The sequence below is a fragment of the Fukomys damarensis genome, unplaced genomic scaffold (genome assembly GCF_012274545.1).
Source record: "Fukomys damarensis isolate Sample0158 unplaced genomic scaffold, DMR_v1.0_HiC HiC_scaffold_20, whole genome shotgun sequence".
NCBI classification, from domain to species: Eukaryota; Metazoa; Chordata; class Mammalia; order Rodentia; family Bathyergidae; genus Fukomys; species Fukomys damarensis.
Window position 1 is genome coordinate 20,238,322 of NW_022900932.1, and position 27,114 is coordinate 20,265,435.

The 27,114-nt window shown below is 49.8% G+C and overlaps 1 protein-coding gene and 2 long non-coding RNA genes across 5 annotated transcripts in view; 1 reads left to right on the forward strand and 2 right to left on the reverse strand.

Moving 5' to 3' along the window:
• Window positions 1–27,114, forward strand: part of Lrrc20 (leucine rich repeat containing 20) — a 73,654-nt gene that overhangs the window by 37,434 nt on the left and 9,106 nt on the right. For all 3 annotated transcript variants that reach the window (XM_010606089.3, XM_019204957.2, XM_010606080.3), the window contains one exon: window positions 11,056–11,223. In XM_010606089.3, coding sequence (XP_010604391.1) covers window positions 11,056–11,223 — 168 coding nt within the window. The remainder of the gene's footprint in view (window positions 1–11,055; window positions 11,224–27,114) is intronic.
• Window positions 5,942–11,086, reverse strand: LOC104849565. Its single transcript, XR_776786.1, has 3 exons — window positions 11,028–11,086; window positions 9,289–9,382; window positions 5,942–6,032 (listed from the first exon to the last, which is right to left on the reverse strand). It is a non-coding gene; the product is annotated as an uncharacterized LOC104849565 (long non-coding RNA).
• LOC104849573 lies at window positions 15,955–20,768 on the reverse strand. Its single transcript, XR_004518260.1, has 3 exons — window positions 20,691–20,768; window positions 20,035–20,115; window positions 15,955–16,160 (listed from the first exon to the last, which is right to left on the reverse strand). It is a non-coding gene; the product is annotated as an uncharacterized LOC104849573 (long non-coding RNA).

A 27,114-nucleotide genomic window follows, 5' to 3' on the forward strand; every position in this document is an offset into this window, starting at 1 on the left:
CCAGGCTTCAGAACAGTCACCTTGACTTTTCAGCAGTGTGGAGTTGAGACGTTCTTCTGGGTCTGTGGCATGTTTTCTGCTGTGATTTTTCAGCCATGATGGGCTTCTTTGCCTCTTAAATGTGTGTTTATGGAGCTCTGTTTAACAGGGAGATGCCAACCAGCTGTCAGCCCAGGGTAGAGAGGTGTGCAGACTCCTTAGAGCCTGAGCCTTGCAGGTGGGCACCCTGCAGGGCCTGTCTGCTGAGGGCTGCCCTGTGCACCAGAAGCCTTGTCCCTTTCACAGGGGCCTCCAGGCAACAGCTCCTTTGATTGCTGCCAGCGAACACAGAGAAAACAAGCCATTCCTCATTGCCTCAGCCAATAGCACAGGTGGGAAGGAGGTACCAGAACCTCATCTTTGCCTCTGAGAAGCCACCTAGTGCTTCCCTGGGGAGTAGCCTTGTGCTTCACCCCGCTCCCCTCTTCGCTGTGTCACCAAGGCCATGAATGGTGCCTGTGGGTGGATGTGGGCAGAGAACGCGGAAAAGCTAGTTTGAAGCCACTGGGTTCACATAGATGGGGAGGGTGGTCATAACAGGCATTCCCTCTGTTCCCCAGCTGCCACTGTCCATGCTTGGGGTAGCAGCCTCAGCAGTATTGGCAGCTGGAAGGGACAAAGGTAGAGTGGATGGTATAGGTCAGGGTCCCAGGGGTTTATTTCCTAGTGTTCTGGAGGAGAGGATGAGGAAGGGAGATTCCCTGGGCACCATACATCTCCCAGGGTAGGAAGTGAGGGAGCTGTCCTTGGAAAGGCCATTGGTGATTTCATCTGAAGACAGCGGAAGATGGCAAAGTCATAGAAGGCTGTCCTGCGCCATCTCCTGCTTTGCTTCAGCCCACTGGGTTTGCTTTTGCTTAGCTCATATCACCTAGTGGATGAAGGATGAAAGAAGAGGGTCACAATGTGCTGGGAAAGCCGGGCAGATATGACTGCTTTGCTGAAGTTGGGTGGTGACATCCTGGTTGTAGTCTGGGCTCATCTGATCTACTGTCAGGGCACACATGTTCTGTTCCTTCTGGAACACTGGAACAGCAGAGTCCAGAAGGGGCCATCTCCACAACCACAGACCCCAGTTGCTGATGATCAAGAGATCCTACCTGAGGTGGAGGAGGTGATAAAGCATGGCCTCCTTCATCTGCTTTTGCCATCAGTCCTAAGGGCATCTGACCCCTGGGGTTACCCGAGTGACCTCAACAAAGCAAAGGCCAAACTGTCTGTGATCTCTGTGTACACTTCTAGACTGTGGGTTTGCCCTCTCTAGCAGAGTTAAAGGAACTTAAATGTCCTGGGCCTCTGTATCCTTAAGGGTAGAATCCTGGGGGCTGGGGATGTGGCTCAGTGGTAAAGTGCTTGCCTAGCATATGGGAGGCGCTGAGTTCAGTCCCCAGCAACACACACACACATCCACACACACACATGCTCAATCATGTGCAGAGTGCAGATAGAATCCTGGAAGGAGGATTACCATGATCAGAAACCTTGAGGGTTACAAGACTGTACTACACAGAGCAGAGCCACCTGGCAGGGACCAGCTAGCCCATGAGCTGGTGGAGAAATTCCTTGGAGGAGCATGGGCAGCAACCTAAGGAAGTGCTCCTGCCAATAAGCCACGCAGCCTGTCTGGGTGGTCCCTGTGCCCACCCAGCCGAGGGCTCATGGGGAGGGTGCACACCTGGATCACAGGGACATCCTGACTCTGAACCAGTTCCAAAGCTGTGTCTTTTAGGACCAAGCTTAGAGTTCTCACAACCCTGTAACAAAGGACTTTAGGTTCTCACTCTCCCCATCTCCCCCACTGTAGGCACAGGTCTTTGCTTCAGGCTATATGATTTGAGTGTGTTCTCTTACCTACTTTCCCTGCACACTGCTGGCTGTCATTCTTTTCCTGCCAAAGCTGCACAGCTCCAGGCTTTGTTTGAAAAAATGTGTCCCATTTTTTATTTCTGAATTGGTAATAGATGCACATAATATAATAGTGCAAAAGTTGAAAAGGGTAATATGGAAAAATAAGACTCTCTCTTACTAGTCCCCAGATATCTGGTTCCTGCACAGTGACAATGGCCTCCTCATCACTTTTGGAGATATTCTATACTTCTGTGAATTTCAGTGTATTTAGCACTAGTAGCATTTATGTAGGCAATATTAAAAGCATCTTTTATAAGCATTTAAATACTATAAACTTAGGAGATGGGTCCTTTATTCTCATTGTCTCTCTTCTCCCTTCTCCCCCAAACCCCCCATCTTGTATATGTGCTGCTGAAGCGAGCCCAAACCCCACATCTTGTACTGAGGATTGAACTCAATGTCTTCTCACTGAGTTGCATCCCCAGCCTACCTTACTCTATTTATTTTTAAAATTTTGAGAAAGGTTCTCACTAAGTTGCCCAGGCTGAACTCAAACTTTCAGTCCTCCTGCCTCCGCCTCCCAGATTCCTGGGATTATAGGCACATGCTTCTATCTCTTTTTTGGGGGTGAGGAAACCTATGCAGAGTGAGATAACTTGCCCGAGGACACAGCAAGAGAGGATTGGGCTTGGAGTGTGGGTTCAGATGCAGAGCTCCTTTAAAGCTCGTCCCAGGAGGAAGGAGGGTGTGTGCACTGCTCATATCTTGCTCTTTAGCTGAGTGATATGTTTTAGAAGTTGGCTCACGTTGGTACAGTGAGAGCTGCCTTAGTCTTTCCAAGGGAACGGGAGAATCAATATTTCGTTTTAGTCCCAGACCTGGGGGTCCACCTGGGGAGCGGGGGTAGCTTTTAGAAATTGCACTCCTGTGTCCTGGCCCTCTGACCCCTGCGGGCAGTGGTGTCTCTGTGTGAAGCAGGCTGTTTGTAGGACACTGACTGCCTCCTTGAAGTCTGGCTCTTACCCGGGGACCACTGGATGGGGGTACAGCGATTGCTCAGCAACCCTGGCTCAGAGCTGATTGATCCTCCACAGGCAGGTAGTTTTGGAGCTGGCACACTCCCTGGCAGAGCAGCTGCATCGTCACCACAGGCCAGCCTCGAGTGTCCCCGGTGGGATCAGTGGCCTCCTCCCTCTGCTGGGGTGAATCTGTGCCCTCTGAGCCAGCCCTGGCAGCTGACCACGATAAGGCACGTTGGGAAGTAATAAGAGGAACTTGGGAAAGGAGGGGGCCTTTTAACAGATGCCAGATGCCAGAAACCGCAGTTCAGTCAGGGTAATAAATAAAGAAATGTCACCCTTGAAGCTTTTCTCAGCCCTGGCACCTTGGGAGTGGGACAAGTGGGGACTTTTCCAAAGCACCAGTCCTCCCTGGAGCCCGGCTGTTCAGCTCTGAGTCCTGGCAGAAGACAGCAAGAAGAAACTTTGGAGGGGGCGAAGGGAGGGCAGGGATAAGGGGAAAAAATGAGAACCAAGACCTGTCATGTAAAGGTATAAGACCCCAGTAATGAATGTAACTGTACTGTGTACCTAAAATGTACCAATAAACTCAATAAAAAGAAGAAACTTGGGGAGCCCTGGATGCAGCTGCTGGGACCCTCAGCCCTCTCTGCCTGAGAAGGGCTGCAGGACCCTGGCAGACAGGCTGGGTGCCGTGGCAGCAGGGTGAGGAGCAAACTAGGTCTGGCTGTGGCTGTGTTTAGTGGGGGGCTCAGCACAACAGTTGGTCGGGCTCTGTGAGCCTCACTTGTGTTCTTCTAAAGTAGAAACAACAGAGAAAACCTCCTGTGGGGCCCCAGGTTGGGCTAACATAGGATAGAAAAAGAAAGCCAAGTTGTCAGCATCCTTGCCTGCCCTGATTGTCCTCTCTAAGATTCTGAGAAACAGAGTCTGCTACCTGAGAAACAAGGTGTGCTGGTGTGTCTTGTGTCACTGTAATGAAATACCCAAGGCTGTGTAAGTTAAAAAGCAAAGAGGTTTACTTGAGTCACAAATCTGGTGGCTGGAGGGGCCAAACAGTATGGCACTGATGTCCTAATCACAACATGGCAGAGAAGCAAAAAGGGACCTGGCCTGTGTAGGAGAAAAGTGCATGAAATGACATCAGTTCATAAAATTTTATTCTCTTGAGAATCAATAAACTGCAAGACCAGCATTAGTCCTTTCCAAAGGCCGTGCCCCCATGACCTTGCCACATTGCCATTGGCCCCACTTCTCAGAGGCTCTGCCACCTCTGCACCACCACATAAGCGACTTGGCTTCTAGCACGAGGCCCTGGGGAGCTGACTTAAACCATATCTGAAGTGTAGGTGGGAAACTCCTGCTCCATGGTGACCTGGTGTGGCTCGAGATAGTGCACACGTAGGGTACTCTGTGTAGGGCTTGGTGCCTGGTAAGTTCCTGCTGAGTGACGGTTCTGATTCAGGACGGTACTGACACTCTGAGCCTCAGCTGTGCCCCCAAGTAAACAGGAAGGTGGTGCAGGTACAGAAATCTGTCTCTACACAGACTTTCCAGGGCAGGACCCGAGAGATTCCCAAAGTCCAAGGCTTCTGAGATGGGGAACCTGACTCTGAGAAGGGAGAAGTGGCCCATCTGACCCACCTCCAGGCAGATTTGAGCAAGACCCCTCCGCCTAGGGTCATGGTCAAGCTCTTTGCCATGGAATCCATCACTGCAAGTTTGGCTGATGCCAAGGGGGTGGGGGGTGATGGGTAAAGGAGAAGTTGGGCTTCATGTGACCTCTGGGACTGTGGATCTGGATTCAGACCTCAGCCCTGCCCCTTACCAGCAACAGGATTTGACCTTAAGCATCAATCCTCCTTGTCTGCAAAATGGGGGTGATGCTACTGTTGACCTTGAAGGTGGCCATACGTGTTAATGGAGGCCATGCAGGGAGAGGAGCTAGCATAGAACAGGCTCTCAAATGGTGCTTGGTAATGTTAGTACTTTCAGGGGTGAGGATACCGGATGTGGAAGATCCGAGATTGGCCAGAGAAGGGATTCCTAAGTCTGGCAAATAGAAGTACAGGATACCCACTTAAGTTTGAGTTTCAGATAAACAATAAATAGCCTTTTAATATAAATGGGTTTCATGCCATATTTGGGACACTTTTATACTAAAGATTATTTATTGTTTATCTGAAAATCAAAATTAGCCAGGTATCCTGGGTTTTGTCTCAACTCCCTACCAGTGACACAGAGATGGGGGTGGGGCTATGATGTGAGGCAGAGACTTGGCTGCCTCTCCAGGGCTCCTGCTGTTCTGGAGGGTGGGCAGGTAGCACAGTGGTGGCCTTTTCCTTCAGCTGGAAGGATGTCCACACATACCTGCTGCTGCAGGTTAAACCTGGGCTGCGATGGGAGCAGCAGGGAGAATTTGGGGAATTTGTGGTTGAGTTCACCATTTGCCCCTCCATCTACTTGCTCTTTCATTACGAACACTTCCTGAGAACCATGTACATGTGAGGCCCTCTACTAAATACGAGAGTCCAGGATGGAGCAAGAGCACTTTTCCTGGACCACAACTAGGAGCCTCCCTGGGCACCACTGGCCTCTTTACTGGGCTACACAAGCTCTGCCTGCCCAGCTGTCTGGGGTTTTTGTACCACACATGGCCAGCTGGTCCTTTCTCTCCTATCTGTTACTCCTTTGGCCTCTGTCCTTCCTTTCTGGGGAGATGTTTTGCCCTTTGTGGCCAGAACTTCCTGACCAGCAGTCCCTTGGTCCCCACAGTGGAAGGAGCAGTGGCCTGGTTGCAGTGGGAAGTGGGAGCGAGGGTCCACGTGTGGCCCTGGGAAAACCAGTGGACACCATGCTCCAGTAGCCCAGACCCTTCGTCCTCTCCTGGGGGCTCTGGTGATCTTGCCCTGATGTATGGGAGCTCTGTGGGACTGTGTTCTAGATGTAGACAATGTCACAGTCCAAGTCCCTGGGCCACCTCCATGGCACTTTGGGGGCTGACAGAGGTCACATACATACCTGCTTCCTGCCTCAGCATGATCCTGGGTGAACCTGGATATGAGCTGCACATACCTGCCAGCCTGCCAGGCAAGGCAGGAGAACCTCTGTGGTCAGCCTGGGCACCTGAAAATGTCATTGCCTTTAAGTCAGCTCTAAATATGACCCTAATCATCCTTCCCTGAATAAGTGAAGGACACCAAGGGTTTCCTTGACTAGTTGTGACCTCATTTTTCATCTCCGAGACAGCGCTAGGCAGGGCTTCTCGGCTCTAACCCTCCCTGATGAGATGGCTCTGCCTCTGCCATCTCTGTACTGATTGAGGGCAGGAAGTTCAGGTCCGAGCAGTAGAGCCTCTGATGGAAGTGAGGAAGGGATGCTGCCTTGAAGAGCTCATGGTCAGCCCCTGGGTGAGCTCTCTGAACCTCCGGAGCATCCCCAGGGTTCTCCAGAGAAGCTGAACCCGTGGGAGAGGGAGAGATAGAGACAGACAGACAGGTACATTCTTACCTAGGTCCATACACAGATGAAGGTCAGGTCACATGGGAGCACCCAAAAGACTTAGAATCTGTCTTTGGGATAGATGCTTCTTATATTTCTGAGACGCTCTGGGGCTATAATTAGGCTCAGGACTGGTTTGATAAAGGCCATCCTTTTTTTCTTTGAAATAAGAATTCTGAACATGTCAGAAAATTAGAGGTAACAAAATCAAGAGAAGCCTGGTGTGATGGCGCATGCCTATAATCCCAGCACTCAGGAGGCTGAGGCAGGAGGATGGCTGTGAATTCGAGACCAGCTGGGCTACATAGTGAGTTGCAGGTCAGTCTCAACTATGTAGTGAGACTCTGTCTCAAATCAAAACAAAACAAATAAAGCAAAATCAAGAGAAGATTCTCTTCCCCATCCTGGTGCAGTTACCCTGGTTGCCCAGTTCAGCAGAGGGACCTGCTCACTTCACATGAGGGACAGGGACAGTGGGTTCTGAGACTTTGTAAGCTGCCATACTGTGCATTGGTGGTACGGGGTCTGTTTACCACATCACCGCAAGCACCTGCTTCCAAATGCCTTGGGCCCCGAAGGGCTCCTGAAGCAGTAAAGGACAAGCTTGTTTTTATTATAGCTTCAAATAAACAGCATTTTCCTTTCTTCTGAGAGGAAGTGCCCTCTTCTGAGGGCAGTGAGAAATGCAGGTCTAGCAGGTGACTCAGTACTAAGCAGATTGCTGGGTTTACCCTGCTGTTCTATCGTATCCCGTGTGTGTGTTCCTGTCCACCCATCTTTCTGTTCCACATGTGTACCTGGTATTCACTGTGTGCCTGGCATTATTTAAAGCTTTTTTCACTTATTACCTGTAATTCACTTAAACCTCACAACCACCCTATATAGAGTGTTTAGTACTGCCCTCATTTTGTAGGTGGGGAAGCTGAGGCAAAGACAAACAACTTGCTTGAGATCAGTCAGAAAGTGGCAGAGTCTGACTGTGAAGCCCAGGACATCTGGCTGCAGAGCCTGTTTGTGACCCACAGTGCTCAACCTCTGGGGGAAGGTTCTAAAGCCTGCTGATGTCCCCAAGCAGGGAAAAGAAAACAAAGCCGGAGTGGGGGATATCAGCCACCTCCTCGCCTACAACATTGAAGGTACTGCACACAGCTGTGTCCTGTCCTCTGCACATGTCCTGTGCGCACCCTGCGGCCTTTCGGGGCCAGGTGGCTCCCGGAGTAGCCTGCTATGCACTTTGCTGCAGTCAGGCTGTGCACTGGGTGTTGGAAGGTGTCATGGGCTGCCACACTACCCAGGACATGGCAGTGTGATCTCTGAGAATTCGGGCTTTGGGAATCCAAGGACCAGGGAAATCGGAGCATGTTCTTGTCCAGAACACACATCCATCTCTGGGAAGTGGCTGCTGAGGAATCCGAGAGGCAGCTGCCCCTGCCTGGAGTGTGCTCTCCACTACATCATCTGCCTAGGGCCCACATTCTTCATCTGTGGCCAGTGAGAATTGAACAGTGTTGTATAGAGAGTAGTAACAATTTTATCTTTTTATATAACAAAGGATAAATCAGTATAAGCAGGAACAGTAGTGTATGTGGAATAGAAATTTTGCAGAATTGTGAGGGTGACGCAGAATGTGTCCTGGGCAGTGTTGTGAGCCCCACATTCAGGCAGCTTCCCTTCTCATGGAGGGAGGCAGAAAGAATGCAAACAAGCCAGTATGTTAGGAAATTGAGGTGAGCACTGTAGGGGAAGGGGACAGAAACTGATGGAAGAGGATCCTATTTTATTGGGGTTTTTGTTTTGTTTTGTTTTGTTTGCACCAGGGATTGGACTCGGGACTGTGTGCTTGTGAGGCAGGCAGGCAGGCAGCAGAACCACTGAGCTAAACCCCAGCCCAAGGATCCTATTTTAGACTGGGAGACATTTGAGTAAATACACAAATGAAATGAGGCAGTGAGCCTTGCTCTTATGTGGGTAAAGAGCATTTTAGAAAGGGGTACCACCTGCCTCTCAAGCACAAGGTCCCGAGTTCCATCCCTGGTACCCAAAAAACATGCTGTATGTTAGAAAGGGGGAACTGCAGGTGCAAAGACCCCAGGGCGCAGCGTGCTTATAGTATTTGAGGAAATGCTGTTTGGCAAAGGCACATCTGGGAAACACTAGGCTAGTGTTATCCGGAATTGCCTCCTTACACTGTGACCCTTATAACCACGATCCAGATAGGGGTGTTGGATGATGAAGGTGTGGTTCTCAGAGAACCTGGCTGTTGAGGGCATCCTGGGTTTGCATGGAGCCGGCAGCAGATCTGCTGGTGGAAACTTGAGTTTAGGACATCCTCAGAGGAGGAACAGTAGGAGGTAACCCAGGCCCCTACATTCTCTGTCTCCTGAGGGGAGAAGAATTATTACTCATCCAGCATTTGCTGAGTGACAACAAAGTGCCCTGCAGGAGCCTAGATATTGGGACAAAGATGAATCAGACGCAGCTCCTGCCTGCCCAGAGCCCAGCACACTAGGACAGAGGCCCTGGATGGGGGCAGGGGTATTGCTGTTGCTGTGGGGAATCCTGAGAGGGGCTCACCAACCCAGGGCTCCATCATAGATCTGTGCCTCAGAGCTGTGTGGAGCACAGAGTGGGGACAGAGTTGGCTGCATGATTGGGGCGTAGCCAAAATGAGAATTCGGGACTCTTATTTGGGAGAAATGCTTTACAAGTACATAGAAAGCTTTCTCCTTTCTTCTGCTGTCTCTCTGTCAGTGTGTTATGTGCTTTTTATTTGCTTTTTGATGTCATTCAAAGTAAGGAAAATAATAATGTAGTATGGATTTTACCATGCATCTTTATGTTGTACAGTGCAAGTTTTAAAGGCAATTCTCAGAGCACTTACCTGGCATGTGAGGTGACACAGCTCATATTTTGTAGCTCATTTTCAAAGGTGCTATGAGTGGGCCGAAAGGACAGGCTCAAACAGGCTCAGGAGGCTGGGAAGGAGGCAGAAAGGTTGTGCAGACTCCCAGGTGCCCAGGCACTGTCCTCGAAGCAGGGTTGATAGTGGCTGAATTTCTGCTCTTTCCAGCTGCTGGACAGCTATATTTTACCTTGGCGGAGGGTGATCTGGGGAAGCTAGGCTGGGTGTCTATCCTTCCCCAGAAGCACCACCCCAGCCCGCGGCACACGGGCGTCTCCAAGGATCTTTAACCTAGGCACTGGGACCTCTCAGTACCTGGGTCAGGGGTGGACAAGAGGCTCATTCATGCCAAGACTCAGTCTCTAGCTGACTGCCAGCCAGGCATACCATGGTGCTACCAGCCCAGGGGCCCTGGATGCAGCTGCCACCATGCTGTTCCCTGAGACTGCACAGGGCCCGCATGCCTGACTCGGAACCTTCTCACTGGGAATGGCCCACTAAAAGAGTCAGAGGAGGCTTGGAGAAGGGGAAGCCAGGCAACTCCCAGGGAGATGGGGAGGCAGGCCCCTGTATGAGTATAGACTCCATGACCCCAGCACTGTTTACAAAACATAGACTCTGGGGTAAAATGATTAAGGCTTCTGATGGCCCACAGAACATTCTACCCCTTCTCAGCATGGAACCCCATGTGCATGCATTGACCACCTAGACACAAAGCTGGCCCTGGAAGGAAGAGACAAATGCCATTCTTCGGGTCACTTGGCATTTCTGGGCCTATTTTCCTTTGGGTCAAGCAGGGTTGGGAGGTCCATGTCCCAGAGAAAGGGCTGCCTGTAAAGTTACATGTAGACAGGGAACCAGCCTGGAAGCAGAGGCCCACCAGTTGTCTTTCTCTCCTTTTGCTTTACTTCTATTAATGATTAGACCCTCAAAATCCTCGGGGGCAGAGATTACTATTAGCTCCTGTCCTCAGGTGAGGAAACAAAGCCCTAACTGGGTAAAATAACTTTCTGAGTAAATGGTCATAGGTGGCATGGTTGGGGTTGGCACCCAGGCAGCAGGGACTGCTGGTCTCCCTGTCATAGCGCTGCATTGATCCCCAACTCCTCCTCCTCACACGGGGTTCCTGTGAACTCTCCAGTCTCCAGTCTCTCCTGGCGTTTATTTCAGCCTCAGGCTTCACTTGGACCTGTCTCTGGGCAATGCCTGGGCCAAGCCCCAACAGGGGGACTGCCACTGGCCCGGCCATTCTTATGCAGGTCCCCACATAGATCACTCCTAGCTTTGGTAGCAGTCACTCTGGGTCAGGAAACCAGTCAAGTCTCATTGGTCATCGGTGGTGGCAAGGAACAAAGACTGACCCAGAAAGAATTTGGCTGGCCTAGTGGTCTCTGGAACAGGTAGCCAGGGGCAGTCATGTCCCTTAGGTGGGCTTCCCATCCTGTGTCCTGGTTTGAGGGGAGCCAGAACATGTACTCCTATGTTTAGGTCCGGTTCTCTGTTGGGAACATTCTATTTTAAAGCCAAAGGTAGGTGACCTCTGTAGGAATGGCAGGTCTTGCCTAAACAGTGGTAGGATTACCACTTCTTCCAGAGTCAGCTAAGAGGAACTCGGCTACTTGGTGACTTCCGTTGGGGCCTGGGCCTTCTCTGCTTCCACCCCTGGCCCACCCTCTAACAGTAGCCATTGTGGTCTCCAGGCAGGGCCTCCTGCTTACCCTTCTCTCTTCTTTGCCCACATGGCAGAGCTTCGCCTAGAAGGGAACTTCCTACATCGTCTCCCCAATGAGGTTAGCGGCCTGCAGCACCTCAAGGCTATCGACCTGTCCCGGAACCAGTTCCGAGACTTCCCAGAGCAGCTCACCACCCTGCTGATGCTGGAGACTATCAACCTGGAGGAGAACGAGATCGTGGGTGAGTGGCCCGGCCCATCTGGCCTGCAGCTGCTGCACAGGGCTCTTCAGGGCTCAAGGTTCTGGCTTGCACAGATGAGGAGAAGCCTGGGCTTGCTCATCTTGATATCTGAGCAGAGCACACTTGGCCTGGGAAGGCAGCCACTGTGTGGCCATGCCGTATGCCTGAGGCTGGGTTGGACAATGGCTTCCACTGGTAGTGAGTCTCAGCTTTCCTCATAGTACAGCCCTGAGCTCGCAGCTCTGTAGAAGCTGTCCTTCTCTGAGTCTCCATCTGCCTGCCTGGGCTGTACCCACGTAAAAGGCTCCAGAGTATCCAGTCTATGCCTTCTACAGACAGTGGTTCTGGGGCTGGGGGCTGGATTCTGCTGAGGTTGTGACTATTGCCTACCTCTCTGTCTCATTGGGTCCTTGAAGAACTGAATGGCCTCTCCAGCTAGCAGTCTAATCTCCTTGGAGAGAAGAGGCACTTGGCCTGTCTCTGCTTTTCTGCCTGCCTGCCTGCCTGCCTGTGTGTCTGTCTCTCTTTTGTTGCCTCTAAATTTAATGCTGCTCTGATGCCACTGGTGTTACTTCTAATCTCTTTCCATTTTGCTCTTATTTTCCTAAGTCCTTTTATAGTCATTATACCATTTGATGAAGAGCCAGGGCTCTGGGGAGATTTTGATTATCTGAGGAGGGATCGTGTGCTTTGTGCGGGCCAGTGCCATTATTCCCGCACACTCTCTCTCTCCTTTGTCCATTCTGATAACTCAGCAGCTTCTCTACTGAGTTAGTTAGGCCATTGCCATGTCCTTCATAGCCTGCCTGGCTAAAGGAAGCGGGCAGCAGAGGGTTGGCCAGAGGGAGGATCTGGTGCCGTGGAGGTGGTGAGGGCTGCTGTCCTCCACTGTGGAAATAGCTTGGCACTGTTTTCCAGCTGTGCCCGATCTCCTGCCCAATCTCATCAGGGTAATTGGAGTTGGAGGTTGAGGTGTCTTCAGAATGGCTTATCTTTCCCCTTCAGAAAAAAAAGAAAATGAAAACAAAATTCTTTGGAAAAACAAAACAAAATTTTTATGAGAGTATCCTCAAACGACACCTACAGCATGAGCACAGCAGGCACCAGGATCAGTTAGGCTCCTCTCTTGTTGGGCATGCTGCCCAGATGAGCGCCTGCCACCTCTGGGTCATTCTCGGGGGGAGGATGAGGACCACCAGGGCCTCAACAGGACTGGGAGGGACGGGAATACTTCTGTCCGCTTTATGACCCAATGCTAGGAGGTGGTGGGCCTATGCTCAGTGCTCACTGGTGGCCGGGCGCCCACAGGTCACATTATCTGCCACATTGCACTGCCAGCCCTTTGGCCTGTGTGTCTGACCCTTCCCTGTCCCAAGGGTGGTTACATCCTCTCCTCTCCAAGCCCTCACCCCGTCCCACAGCACTCAGTGTAGTGTCTGGCTTACAGCCGATACTCCGCTGATTGGGCACACCATGGAGAACAAGAATATCAAAGCCTTGAAGTTCCACTGAAATAACGGAGACACAGTAAGGTGGATTAATGCAAGTTGCAGGTTATAATCCACCAGTGAATTGTAATGTCAGATTAGTGGGTTGAGACCGGCAGTTTTTAATGAGATAGAATAGAATAGAAAATGTCAAAGTATATCACATGTGGCATGGTAATTACTGTTTTGTGGGTTTTCATTTCAGTTTTACTGTGGGTATGTACAGGTATATATTATGGGTCACGATGAAAAATTCAATGTCTTTTTGTGGGTCATGATGAAAAACGTCACAAAGGGACTCCTACAAGCTGCCCTGCAGGGATGTGGGGGTCCGTCTCAGCCAGCCTAGCCACCTGTCCTCCCGAGCTCTTGTCCCAGTCACACCATACATTCTCCCTTCCCCTCATCTCCGCCCCACCCAGCCTGATGGTCTGCATTCCACCTGGAAGTCCCACCTCATGTCTTACCATTCTCCTCAACTGTGGCCAGATCCTCACGCCTGATCAAGTAAATGAAGCAGAACTGATCAAGGGGTCTCTTCCCTCCCCCAGCTGTCCCCATGACACACACCCACAGCAGCAGATGCCTCAGGTGGGAAGCTGCTTGGGCCTTGGGTCCTGGCCTGCCAGGACACAGTTTTTTGCACTAGCCATTCCTGAAAGAGAAAAGTGTAGCTTATAGTTCAGACAGTGGTCATTTGCAAGTTTCAGGGATGGCCTGTTTTCCAAACCAGGCGGTAACAGGTTGTCCCTCCATAGCCCCAGGAGATGGTGCCAGGACCACTGAGGTTACCAAATTTGCACATACTCAAGCCTCTTCTGTAAAATAGAAGTTATTTCCTTATAACCTACCCCTATCCTCCCATACCCTTTAAGTCATCTTTGGATTAGGAGACCTTATGCAACATACACATTATGTACCTAGTTGTTATACTACTCTGTGTAAGGACTAATGACAAGGAGAAAAAGCCCTGCTTAGTACCAATACAATTTTCTTCCTGAATATTTTTAATTCATGGCTCAGTGACTCCATGGATGTACAACCCACAGTACAGAAGGCTGACTGTATGTGGAAGCTTTTAAAGTATTTATAAGCAAGACTGTTCAGGAAAATGTAGTCTCTGGAGAAGCAGGGGCTACAAAGACAAAGGAGTGGCAGGCCCTGACTTCAAGTTGCCTGCAGGCGTTAGTGTGAGCAAATAGGAGACCCCTAGGCAGAACATGGTCATAGCTGCAGGGGTAGGGTGTGCCATAGCTTGGATTCCCAGTCAGAGGGTGGCCGTCTATGTGTCCTGGGGGATGCGGCTCCCAGGGGGATCCAGGGAGGGTCCCCGAGGAGGGGATGCATTCAGTGTGACCATAAGTGATCGCGTGACCACAGGGAGTCACCCATCTAATGGTGATGACGTCAGCTCTGTGTCCCTCTGGCCAGCACACATGGCTGCAGGTGGGTTCAGGACCATTATTAAATTCTCCCTGCTTGCTCAGAGGTACTTGGTGCTGCATAGCAATTCAGTGCTGGAACATGTGGGGGTGAAAGGAAAATCATGAATCCTGGAGACCTCGTGTTGCTAAGCAGGAGGCTTTTTCAGTTAAGCTAGAATTTAACTTTCCATACTCCTCAATTCCTTGTTTTTTTTTCCTGTGTACCCACACTGTTTGGAGAGGGGCAGGATACAGGGAGAGATCATAGAAAAATAAGTTCTTGGTAAGAATTTAATAACAGAGCAGCAGTACTTAAAAATGTCTGTGACATAGGAGTGCTTTGGGCTGCATTTATGGCCTGCCCTTGTATTGATCTAGCCAATATTTCTCCAGATGGGGTTTTAGGGCCATGAGCTGCAGCAGCAGCTGAGAGGTGGTTAGGAAAGCACATTCTCAGTCCTGGCCCAGCCCTGCTCCATCCAGGTGGGAGCAGCAGCCTATCTTTACAAGCTACCTCCCCTCCAGGTAATGCCGATGCATGCTGAAGTTTGAGAGCCCCAGCTTGGCCTCTCACTTCTCTGGAGACCAGCAGGGTGAGTCTCCCTTGGAAACTTGGTAGAAATTCAGAACCTCCAACTCTGCTAGCAAATCAGAATTTGCACTTGAATAAGATCCCCAGGGGACTTCCGTGGACAGCATTGTCTGCAAAGAGCTGGTCCTGGGCTTTTTCTTGGAGCAGCAGGTGTCATCTCAGGGAAGCTTACTCTATTCTCGTCCTCACCATCCTTCCAAGCACAGAATTTCTCAGAACCAATATCCCGCTGCCACTGGAGACCCTGGTCGGAGAGTCCTGGGTCCTTTCTCACACTACCGCGTCAGAATTTCTGTGGCTGTAGAGAGTTGCAGACGCTGGAAGCCACATGCTTACTAGCCTTCCAACTCGGTCTCCCCTGCCGACCTGGCCAACATGACCTTGGGGATTGTGCTGTGAGGCCTTGGTAGCTGGTACTTCCTTGGAGCTGGCACCCCTTCTCTCTGGAGCTTGCTGCCTGCTACATGGTGCTGCCAGCTCCTAAAACAGGTTGAGGTGGGGCGGCTGGTTGGTTTCTCCCTGACCTGCTGTGAAGCTCCCAGTCTGATCAGTGAATTAGCAAATCGCGCTCCTTGTAGCCTCCAGTGCTCACAGCCTTGCCTACAGAGTGGGGAGAACACAGTTCTACCCCCAGACTTGGAGCTGGGGCCAGGGTTCCCTGGGGTCTCCTCTCACTGTCTGCCCGTTGCCCTGCCATTGCACTCACTCCAGACCTGGCTGCCAGCTCAGCCTTTCCCTCCCTGCCCACTATTCACTTCTTACTTTTATCCAGGGGCCAGGACACAGGAACCAGAGGATGCTGTGCAAAGCTTGGGTAGAGGCTGACCAATGGATCACAGAGTATAGGGAAGGGTCAGCTGGCTGGTGAAGGTTTGCCCCCTTTGTCCTTCTGGAGGATTCTGGGTGGCCAACCTCCAAAGGAACAAGGCACCTGCCCCTGCACGCACGCGTGCATGTGCGCACACACACACACACACACACACACACACACACACACACACATGCCTTGAGGCATGCTGCGCTATCATTCAGGCTGTACACTTAGGTACCGTTTGGCTCACAGGGGAACTGAATCATTTCTGCCAGAGACAGTTGACAGTTGAGTGATTTCTGTTTCCTACTTAGGGATGGTAGAGAGGATGCTGGATATAGGCTTCAAGATCCAGCTTTAATACTTATGCAAACAGCTTCTTCCTCTGAAAAGTAGGAAGAGTAGCCCTTACCTGTATCCTCACAGCCCTCTCCAGATGGCATTGATGTACACTCATCAGCAGGTCATAAAGCCCTTCTGTGAACTTCTAGGGCACTTCCTACCCGTGGCACCCCTTGAAGTCCTGGTGTGTAGATAATTATGAGTAACCTTCCTCTGCTTGGGGCCTCCTGATCACAAATCACCTTCCTCAACTGTGCCTCCTCTGATCCTCCAGACGCCAGCTGAGGAAATGCAGGAAAAGAATCCATGGGCGTGTTAAGGAAAAGAGATTCATAGGGACTTAAGTACTGAAAAAGCGTCAAAGACTGGTGGCAGCTGTGGGCTGGGCCCCCCACAGTCACTCTCAGAACACCATTGATGGAACCTTTCCTCCAGAGTCCTTTCCTCTCATAGTCAAGAGGGTGGGGGACCAGGAGGCCACAGGGCAGCTGTGGAGCCCAAGATGTCCGCATGGGTGGCTGCTGGGTGGGCACTGGAGGCCACTGCGACTGGGCAGGACCCTAGGACAATGAAGCAGAAAGCCACATCCAGCCATCACTGCAGCACCCATCACCAACCCTAATTGCAAGAGTTCAAGAAAATGTGGGTTCATCTTCCCAGCAAGTTGTTTACTCTCTCAGTTGTTTACTTACTCCTCCAGAACGGGCAAATATGGGATTAAGTGAGTTTGTACAGTTTAGAATCAGGCTGGTGGGCAGAGAACTCTGCTTGGGGGTGGAAGCAGCTTTAAGGAGATGCAAAGGAAAGGTCAGGCAAAGGCTTGCAGCATATAATCAGGGACTGTTAAAGTTGGGCAAGACCTCAGTGAGTTGATGTAGCATGAAAAGATTAGAGCCAGTAACTGGGCAGTACAGAATGGCACTCAGCTGCAAAGAACTGAGAGAGTTGGTGCTGGAGTAGCTGGGTTCTTTCTCCTTCCCTCTTCCCCTTCTGCCTCATTCATCTTTAAAGGGATATGAGATGGCCATTTAGCGTCTGAGAAGAGGGAATGATCCTAATGTGGAGCTTCAACTGGCCAAGGACTTACAAGGCAGGGACCCTGTGGGCAGGCACATCTGGGACACTTCCCTCCTGCTTCTGAATCTGGGGCACCAAACCCATCTGGGGGAGAAATGGAATTATCTCCTCCCTGGCAATGGGGCTGGAATTTCCCCCTGAGCACAGCAGCTTCCCAGACTTCAAGCCTTGCCCTGGCCCTGTGTGCTGAGTATCACAGGATCCAAGGGAGGATGATTTACCCTACAAGGTGGTGGCCACCTGCTTGCACAGCAGACTCATGCTCTCTACACTGCACTCAGCACCCGCAAAGCTCCTCCTTACATCCAGGCATTTCCTGCAGGCATCTATCCTGCCTCCTGCTAGCAGGCAGCTGGGGAAGCAATCATTGCACAAATACCTCAAAGAGTACCTGTTAGCTGGGCAAACACCCTGAGAGAGGTCTTCGAGTAAACAAACTGGTTTCAACAGCGATTAGTGCCAATAAGATGTGATTAGTGCCAATAAGATGCGGCCCCCAGACTCAAGGCAGTACTTGTTAGCAGCCCCTACCCCAGGTGTGTCAGCCCACAGGGAAATAGCAACAGCCTTGGTGTCAGGGCAAGAGACATTCCACATACTTGGTCTCTGCCCAAATGGCACTGTCTGTGCCAGCCACTGTGTAGTGAAGCCTCCGTGAGCCAGAACCTTCAGTTTTCCAGGATGCTGTTGGCAAGCTGCTGGCAGCAGGCAAGCGAACAGCAAGACGTTCTTTGACACTTGCTTCAAACACAACAGAGCAACAGCAACAACAACAAAAACCACAACACTTCCACGCTCTGTTTGCCTACCAGTGCCAACACCTCCCATCTCTGGCTCCCTCTGAGCTTTGGAGAGCAGCCTGATCTCTGGCTCTTCGAGCCCAGCCTTGCAAGCCTAATTCAAGGCATGAGAGGCTTGTCTAAGCACAGACAGGGTTTAGGCTGAGTGTGCTACTCAGTGCCGTGCAGTGAACTGAGGCCCATAGAGAAAGCACACTCCTGGATCTCATGGGGCTCTTGGCATCACAGTTTACACTAGCCGTCTTTCAGTGACCCTCCACTTCAAATCCAGCTCTTTGCTAAGCGTGTTTCGAGGTTGTTCCTGTTTAATCCTCTCTGCAACCTTGAGACACAGGGAGGTTAAAGAATTGGCTAGAGCCACATTATGTGGACAGAACCAGGATTTCAACCCACACAGTCTTGCTTCAGAGGCCCAGCTATTCAGGACAGCACTTGGCCCCAGAAGAAAGGCGTTTTGCATACAGGTATAGGATAGAAAGCCACAGCAAAGTTGCAGCAGAAGCAAGTAACTGATTGGAAGAAAGCTCTCTTGGGGTAGAGAGAGCCGTATAAGGTAATGAGGCAGTAAGGCTGCTCTCCTGAGGCTCCAAGGCTATCGCCCCAATCCTGGCACAGTGTCCCAGGATGGAAGCGCCCTGTCAGTGTGTTCCCCAGATGCTGTCATTAGTCCTTGTGTGGAAAAGCAGGGCTCTGAAACTAGCTGAGCATTCATACCAGCCAGTGAGATTTAAACACCCCTGTGTCCAGACTGGACATCCTATGCCAATTAAATCAGATGGTGAAGTTTGAGATTCATGACTTTTTAAAAATCCCCAGGTAATTCCAGTGTGCAGTTAAGACAGAGCCACTGAGCTAAGAAAGAAGCTCCGATAAACAAGTGCCCTTCTGGCCGAGGCATAGGTTTCACTTCTATACCTGGAAACCTGGGGAGGGAATGCTATAAACCGGCACTGCCAAACCCCATTCTGGCCTCTGGAGAAGCTGCACCCCCATTCCACCCCATCTCTGAATTCTGGGGCGTGTCAGGGGGGGTAACATCAGGGTAATAGGAGTGACAGCCCGGCTGTAGAGCTTGCAGTTGTCTGGAGGGCAGTGGTGCTAAGCTCTGTGGACTAACATCTTTCCTCCCCCAACTCCACCTGGACTCTGGGCATGGTGTTCTGCTGCTGCAGGCCCACTAAACCCCTTTCTTGGTGTCCCTGTAGACCACTCACTTGTTATTTCCAGAAGAAACTTTACAATAAATCACAGAAAGCCAAACCCAAGAACACAAAAAGAGCAAAACAGTGGGCCAATCTTCAAGTACAGGTTTATGCCAGAGAATCTCAGTGTATGTGGAGAGCTTTGTCCCCTTTTACTGGAAAGCAAGACATCCAGTCTGGATGGGCTACACCACCTGGTGCAGGCATTGTGTGTGGCAGGACTTTGAGTGGTTGCTTGAAATCAGCCACAGTAAAGAGGGCATTTACACCTTGAAAACTGAAAATGGACAAACACTACAAATCAGGTTGGTTCTCAGCCTGAGGAGTGGATTATTGCACTGGCTGGACCCTGCCCACTTCTTGCTCCTCGGCTCCCTGGCTGCTTCCTACTTAGCAATTATTGGGGTCCAGATCACTCCCCTTAGTTCCATCTCATTTTGTGTCTCCAGAGCTGGGGTCCAGGAAGGGCCTTAACTCATCCCCACTGGTTGGATGAGTGGTTATCCTGGACCCTTTTCTTATTTCTCTAGCTGTAAGAGAGGTCTCATTTCTCTGACAGTGAGCAGAAATACTTGTACAATTGGAATCAGCAGCCATAATCTCCATGCCTGGAGAAGAATTTAGGAAGGGGCCATCTGCACCCCAGTCCTACTCAGGGGAGACTCTGAAGGGAGGCGGTTCCTTCTGCCCGCCACCATCCAGGCCCTGTGCAGCAACAGCAGATTAGGCAGCTCTAGCTAAACCTTCCCTTTAGACACCCATACTACTGGCCACCAGAGAAGAAATGGCAGGCATTTGAGAGGTGATGGGGAAAATTGTCATTCTTTCTGAGGGCATCTAGCAAGAGCCTAGGAGGGCACAGACCTCAGAGGGAAAGTGGGGTGTTGAGGGGGAGGAGGGTGCTGAAAAAGGAAGAGGTAACTGCCAGATATGGGCTATGTAATTTGAATTCCTCACTTGGCTGTCTCCTAAGCAGCCAAAGTATGATTGGGCTTTGATTGTGTATCAAATCCGGCCATAGGAGTCTGGAAGGAAAGATTGTGGTAGTTGCTCCTACTTCATGCCCATTAGCCCACCTTTGCCAGCCAGCCTGGACCCAGGAGCGGGAAAGGAAGCCACAGCTTTTCTCCTTTGTTTTTCTTCCTCTGCAGCTCATCCTGTAAGGGAAGAAAAAGAACATCACAAGGTTCATTGGAGATTCTTGAACACTTGAGTTTCCCATCCTCTCTACAGGGCTGCCTGCCTTGTAAACCCCATGCTCCTTGGAAAGCACCTTAATGGTCCTTTTGATTTTCCCTATGGCCCCAACCACAGACCATGAGGAAGAAGGGCCATCATCAAGAAGAGAAATTGAGATTCAGAGAAGCTCAGGCCTTGCCTGCAGTTGCTTTAAATGGCAGGGCTGGCCCTGGGGCCTGTGTTCTGGCCTTGGTATCTCTAGCTGTGGACCAGTGGTTGTCAACTCTCCATCCCTCCCACCTCCCCTGGGGCTGGCACTTAGCTTGCAGGAATGTTAAGGGCTGGCCATGTGCTCCCTGAAGGCAGGGGCTATTCTAATTCTCTTGGCCTCCTGCCCCATCCTAGTTATGATATTCAGCCTGGGTCCTTGTGGAAGTAGGGGAAGCTTAGTCACTGTCTCCTGCCTGCTTCCCTTCCGGCCCTGAGCATGGCCTGAGGAAAAGGAACATGGCCCTGAAGTGCCAGGCACAATTCCCTGTTGCTGCCAGGTTACCATAGTTTGCCTGCTTGTCTCCTGTGTCATTCTGAGTGGGGTATGAATTTTAGCTCTGCACAACATCCTTGATCTTAGTTGTTTTGGTCTCTAAGCAGCAAGAGCTTCCCTGAGGCTGAGGTGTGAGGCCAGCCTGACTCCTGGCTGGCCTGGAATCTCAGGATGCTTCTGTCATGATGGAGGCCGCTATTCTCTCCTCCGTCTTCACCCTCCTTGCCACTTCTGTGGACCCAGGAGGGGAGGAGGACCTTTGGGACCACAGGGGTCACAGGAATGAAGAACAGGGTTCCAGAGTGATCATGTTTATCATCTTGTCTCTCAGTTGGTGCCACTGGCAAGAAACAAGTTTCCCAGTCAATAATGCTAATGACCAGTAAGAGGAAGTCAGGCTCACCCTGGAAAGTAATGGTCTGTGAACATTGCCTGCCCTGATTCTGCAGGTATCAGTATCGATTACTCTGAGCTCCCATCTGTAGGCAGGAGTACAGCAAGACTATACTAGGAGGAGGTCAGACGGGATGGTGTTCGTGTTGGTTGGATTCTTTTTCCCTGCCACAGGCCACAGAGTCTTTGCCTTTTGTCCCCACCAGGACATGAGGCTTTGCCCTGTCACTCCCCCTACTCCTGACAGTCCCCCATGCACTCAGGGTCCTTGGAAAGTTAAGGGAATCTTGCTTTGGCTTCATAAAAGGATTCTAGAATCTTACATTCTACAGTCATAGCCTGAAGGAGACAGAAGTAACTGGATTCCCAACCTTTCACCTTCTGGAATAATGGAAAGTTGGGAACAAGCAGAATGTTGTTCCAGCAACAAGGAGTAAGTAGCCAAAGTGACAGATCCATCCACCCGCTGTGATGGAGCCATAGACATGTCACAAAGATAGGCCCATGACAGCTGGGTATCTAAGAGGCCACCCAGGAACACTAGGAAGTTGAGAAGGCCACGTGCCAACACATTCACACTGACTAGATCCAGATGAGGGGGCCTGGTGATTACAGTTGTGCTAATCAATATCTTCTCAACCTCTAAATTGGATTACTAGGGCTATAGGGCGAGTGTCCTGTCCTACCTTTGGTCCAGTGAGGACTGGCGCTGTTGGGTGCATGGGCACAGAGTGTATCAAGCTGGGGATGTGTTCTGATTCTGGAATGTAGCAGGTCCCAGAGTTGATGAAGTAACAATGATGGTGAGTCCACCTGTGCCTGGCCCACCATGGTCTCTAGCCCGGAGGAACTTGGAGTCTCGTTTGCAAGGTGAGCTGTGCATTTATCCACCTATGGTCATTGAGCACGCTCTGGGTGCTGTCCTAAGCGTCACCTTCATAGGAGTGAACAAACATCGGCAAGTTGCCAAGTGTGCCTCATGATATAAGTGTGGTGTAAAGTGTTATGAGAGTTTAGAGGAGACCAGGAGGAGTGACAGGAGGTGGCCTTGGAGCTGGGATTCAAGGAGCAGCAAGATGAATGTGATTGGGGATGAGGGTAAGACCCAAAGGCTATAGAAAAAGCTGAGGCTCCTTTCCTCTCCAGCTGTGCCAGTGTCCAAAGGCCCACATTCTCTGTGGCCCCAAGCTCATGCAGCCCTCCCAGCTCTGGTTTCCTCATCCACAATTGCAGATCATTTCCTATCCTCCTCTCTACCCTGCAGCCATCTCTTGCTGTTGTCCGGGCTTTGTGAGCATAAATGATCTTTGAGCTTTATCTGGAAACTCAGCTGGCTTCTTGGGCTGTTGCTTACTAGTTTGACTGCTCTGGTTTGTTGATCCTGCTAGCTTTGACATGGTCTGATGATCCCATTGCTCCTACCTCTGAGCTGCCAAATGATCTCAGCAGTGAAATCAGGGGAAATAGATAGTGAGTCCCTGCTGTGCCCCTTGAAAGCCTTCCTTTAGCAGGAGTTTCAGAGGATCCCACAGACCCCCAAGAGGCCAGCTCGGTGGCACGCGCACGCGCACATACACACACACACACACACACACACACACACACTTTGATGCACCCCTGGGCATATCCAAAGACCTTCTCACAGCCGCCCTTAAGAATAGACAAGTCTACCTGGGTGACCATCATTGACAGAGTAGAGAGAGAGTGGTGGGTACATGGTACGGTGTCGTGGGCAGCAGTCAAAACCAGCAGATCAGGTGCACACAGGGCCTGTAGACTGGCTGAGTCAGCCTCCTATCGATGGCCCTGATACTCTTCCCCACTGCGAGGAACCAGCACTTCTAATGCTGATCCTAGGGCTGGGGCAGGGAAGACTTATGATGAGTCTTATTAGAAAGTAAGAAAGTGCATCCCCCAAATGCTGAGAGCGTGGCAAAAGATACAGGAAGGGCTGTGGATGTAACTCATGGTACAGCTCTTGCCTGGCATGCACAATGCACAAGGCCCTGTGTTCTGATCCCAGCACTGCCAAAAAACAAAACAAACAAACAAACAAACACCCACAGAAGCCAAATTGAAGAGGCCCCCACTGGCTAAATCTGGGATAATCTTGGTGCTAAATTAATTAAATGCAATGATGCCTGTTAAGTCACTAGAAACACAGGTGTCCATAGTGATAACAAATGGATAAATGGGACAGGAGGGAGGGCTCTGGCTTACATAGGGACTGCTAATGTTGGAAAGTCAGCATCCAAAAGATCAGATCTTGCAAGAGTCTTTGCTAGGTGCTAAATCACAGTAAAAGGAGAGCAGCAGGACATTTGCATGCTTTTAAAATGTGTCCCCACAGACTTTGTGTTAATTGCAAGGGAGAAAACAACAGTAATTATAGAGTAGACAAACTGAGCACCACATTAACCAAATGATCATCAAAATTGACCATAAGATGGACTTAGCATGGCTTCCAGTGTGAAGTCGCCCAAAACAGATCATGTGTGCAGTCTATCAGCTGGGCACACGTCCTCCCAATCTCATGACAGACACAGAAAGAAGGCTGTCGGTTTTCCAGATTGGGAAACTGAGGTACAAGGAACTAACACAAGTAGGTGGTGACGCTGGGGCTTTGGCTTAGGTCCACCTATTCCTTGGGGTCTGTGCTATGTGGTGCTGTCTCATTTATACGTCAGTGTATTGGGCCTTTGATTAGTTAGGTCATTGCTTTATATCTGCTACCATGTGGGGCTTGGGCTGAGTTTTGAGAAATGCCCTAATATCCGTACATATATTGAGTGGATGACTATTTGAAACTCTACCTCCACAATCCATACGCTAGTTGGAAATCAGAGCTATATCAGGAGACCAGTTTGCTCTGGTTCCAGAGAACTTAATCTCTGGGTGAGGACCCACACACAACATGGCCTGGGACTTCCCAGAGAGCTCTTAACAGGCAAGGATGGGAGGATATGGTATTGAGAGTCCTGGTAATGCGAGACTTTAACCAGTTGTCCTTAGGTGGAGCCAACATAGTCAGTCGTAGTCAGTCATAGTCCTCCTTCTGGGACTCCTCGGGGCACCATAGACTACAGCAGTGATGGCGAACCTTTTAGAGCTTTCGGTGATACAGCCTGCTGTGGCATGCATGCCATAGGTTCTCTACCACTGGACTAGAGAATGATATGTCCACGATCAGTAAGAATTCTCATATGTCCCATAGTCAGCCTCTTCTCTCTTAGCCAGGATATTCTTAACTACACTGACAGAATATTCTTTTTTAACAGTAATACTGAGATATGTAATATATTAGGTGATTATAATATAACAATATCATGAATATCACATACCATGAAATTCAACTCATTTAAAGTATACAATTCAGTGGAATTTGGCTTAGTACATTATTTTTTAAATTGTGACTCTAAAAATTGGGCACAGTGGCACACACCTCTAATCCTAGCACTTAGGAGGCTGAGCCAAGAGGACTGCTTTGAGTTCGAGGTCAGCCTAGACTATAGAGTGAGTTAAAGACCAGCCTGAAAATAATGAGGTCCTGCCTCAAAATAAGTAAAATGTGACACTGTTAAAAATATGCCATTTTAACCATTTTTAAGCAAATAGTTCAGTGGCATTAATCACATTCACAATGCTATGAAACCATCACCATCATCCCTGTCCAGAATGTTCCTATCACTCTAACTGAACTGTAGCTATTAAGCAATAACTCCCATCTCCTCTTCCCCACCCCTAGGAACCTCTGTTCTACTTTCTGTCTCCATGAATTCAACTCTTCAGATGCCTTACAAGAGGAACATATGGCACTTGGCCTTCTGGACCTTCTGTCATTGTGTTCAGGGTTCATCCATGTTGAAGCAAAGCTACTGTCCTTCCTTTTTATGGCTGACTCATTCCATTGCATGGATACACCATGTTTTGTTGATTTATCCCTCTGGTGATAGACTTTCAGTTATTGTGATTAGTGCTGCTCTGAGCACCCTGTAGCCATACGTGAGGACCTAATTCATCCATTCTACCTAGGTGAAACTGCTAGCCTATATGGAAGTTCTGTTTAGCTTCTGAGAAACGGGTACTTTTTTAGAGACAGGGCTTCACTTTGTAGTCCAGGCTGGCCTAGAACTTGCTGCGATCCTTGGGCCTCAAAACACCCCCCCACACCAAGTGCTGGGATTGAAAGGGGTCTCGAGCCCCCTTTGGGTGCCCCTTACCCAATTATGCCACTCACGCACCGAGAGGTACGGCAGGAGATTTTTATTATAGGGAGGTGAGCAGGAGTTGGAGGGCAGAGAGCGAGAGAACGAGGAGAGGAAGTACTGGGATATTTATAGGGCAGGCAACGGAAGATCCTTCCTTGGGAGAAGCGGTCTTCGTTATCCTATCGCAAGCCAGGTTGTCTTTTGAATTTCGCGCTTTACAATTTCAGCGGGAGAAAGGACTCAGAGTCGGGAAAGAACCCGGAAGTAAGATATAAAATGGCTGGGGGGGGCGTTATATTTTAACATGTGCGATCTCCTAACATTCCCCACTCTTTGATTTTGGATGACAGTAGACAGCCAACATGTCCATGGCATGTGGAAAAAGGGGCGGAGAGTCTCTTCTGTATCTACTTCCTGCTGAATTGGGGCGATGAATCAACCTAGGGGGCGGGGGTTAGCCTGGTGTGCAGTTGGCTGTGCTGTTGTTGGGCGTAGGTGAGCTGACGGTCATTGGAGTTATCTGTAAGAAAAACTTAAAACATACAGGTTGGTCAGTGAGGAGGGGAACTGAGGCCGGATTTTAGTCGAGGGGAGACTCTAAGAACTGAGGTGAGTCATTTTAGAAATAATGAAGAGTAAAAGGAAAGTGAAAGTCTCAATTTTATCTGGTGTGAACTGACAAAGGGATCCCTGGAGCCAGGCCTCAGAGACCCAACTGGTTATCAGATAGCGGAACCGAACAAGGGTGTGGAGCCATCCACCATAGATCGGGGAGCAGTTTTTTAGGAACTCTCTGAACCTGGTGAAGATCCAGATGGACGGTTGGTTCTGGAGAGTGATTTCCATATGAAGGAAGTTTCAGCAATGTTTGGGTCCTGTGTCCTTAGCATCGACTGGTGAGCCGTCTGTGTGGAGACCTGGGTGGAGAGCTGGTTAGTGTCCCTGTCCTCAGCAGGGATGTGTTGGTACTGTTGACGGAGTACCATGAGTCTGACTGCATTCATTCTGTGTTGAATGAAAGCAGTTAGTCTGTTAATTATGCAGGGTCCTACCATCAGCAGAATTAAGATCAGAATTAAAGGGCCAGCCAAAGCTGATAGTAATGATGTAAGCCAGGGAGATGAGGTGAACCAGCTTTCATACCAACCTTGGTTATTTAATCTTTTTCTTTTACATTTTTTAATCTTTCTTGAATCTTTAGCCATTGAATTTTTAACTATTCCTGAATGGTCAGTATAATAGCAACATTTTTCTCCTAGGGCTGCGCACATTTCTCTTTGCTGTTGGAACACTAAATTTATTCCCCTCTTTATTTATAGAGTTACCTCTGCTAAAGAACTTAAAGACTCTTGAAGCCTGTTAATAGATAATTCTATTCTTTTTATATCTTGATCTATAGCTGCCCTCAACTGGTTATATTGATAATGTTGGGAACTAATAGCAGTCACTCCTGCTCAGCTCGTTACCAGTCCCATTCCTAACAATACTGTAAGGGTGATGGCAGTAGTAGGCTCCCTTTTATTTTATTTTTTTTCTGAATTATTATAGCTACTTTGTCAGATTTTCACATTGCCTTAAATAACTATATTCTATTCTATTTTTAATAAGTTTGCCCTGTGCTGTGAGAAGACCATACCAGTATAGACTGCCATAGATATACCAACTGGCAATCAGGAATCTGTGTAAAGATTTATCCTCTTTTCTTTTGCCCATCGGAGAGCCTGTATGAGTGTCCATAGCTCTGCTCACTGCACTGACCATCCAGTGGGGAGGGGTCCTGCTTGGACCACTTCATCTTGAGTCATCTCTGCATAGCCAGCATAGCGTACCCC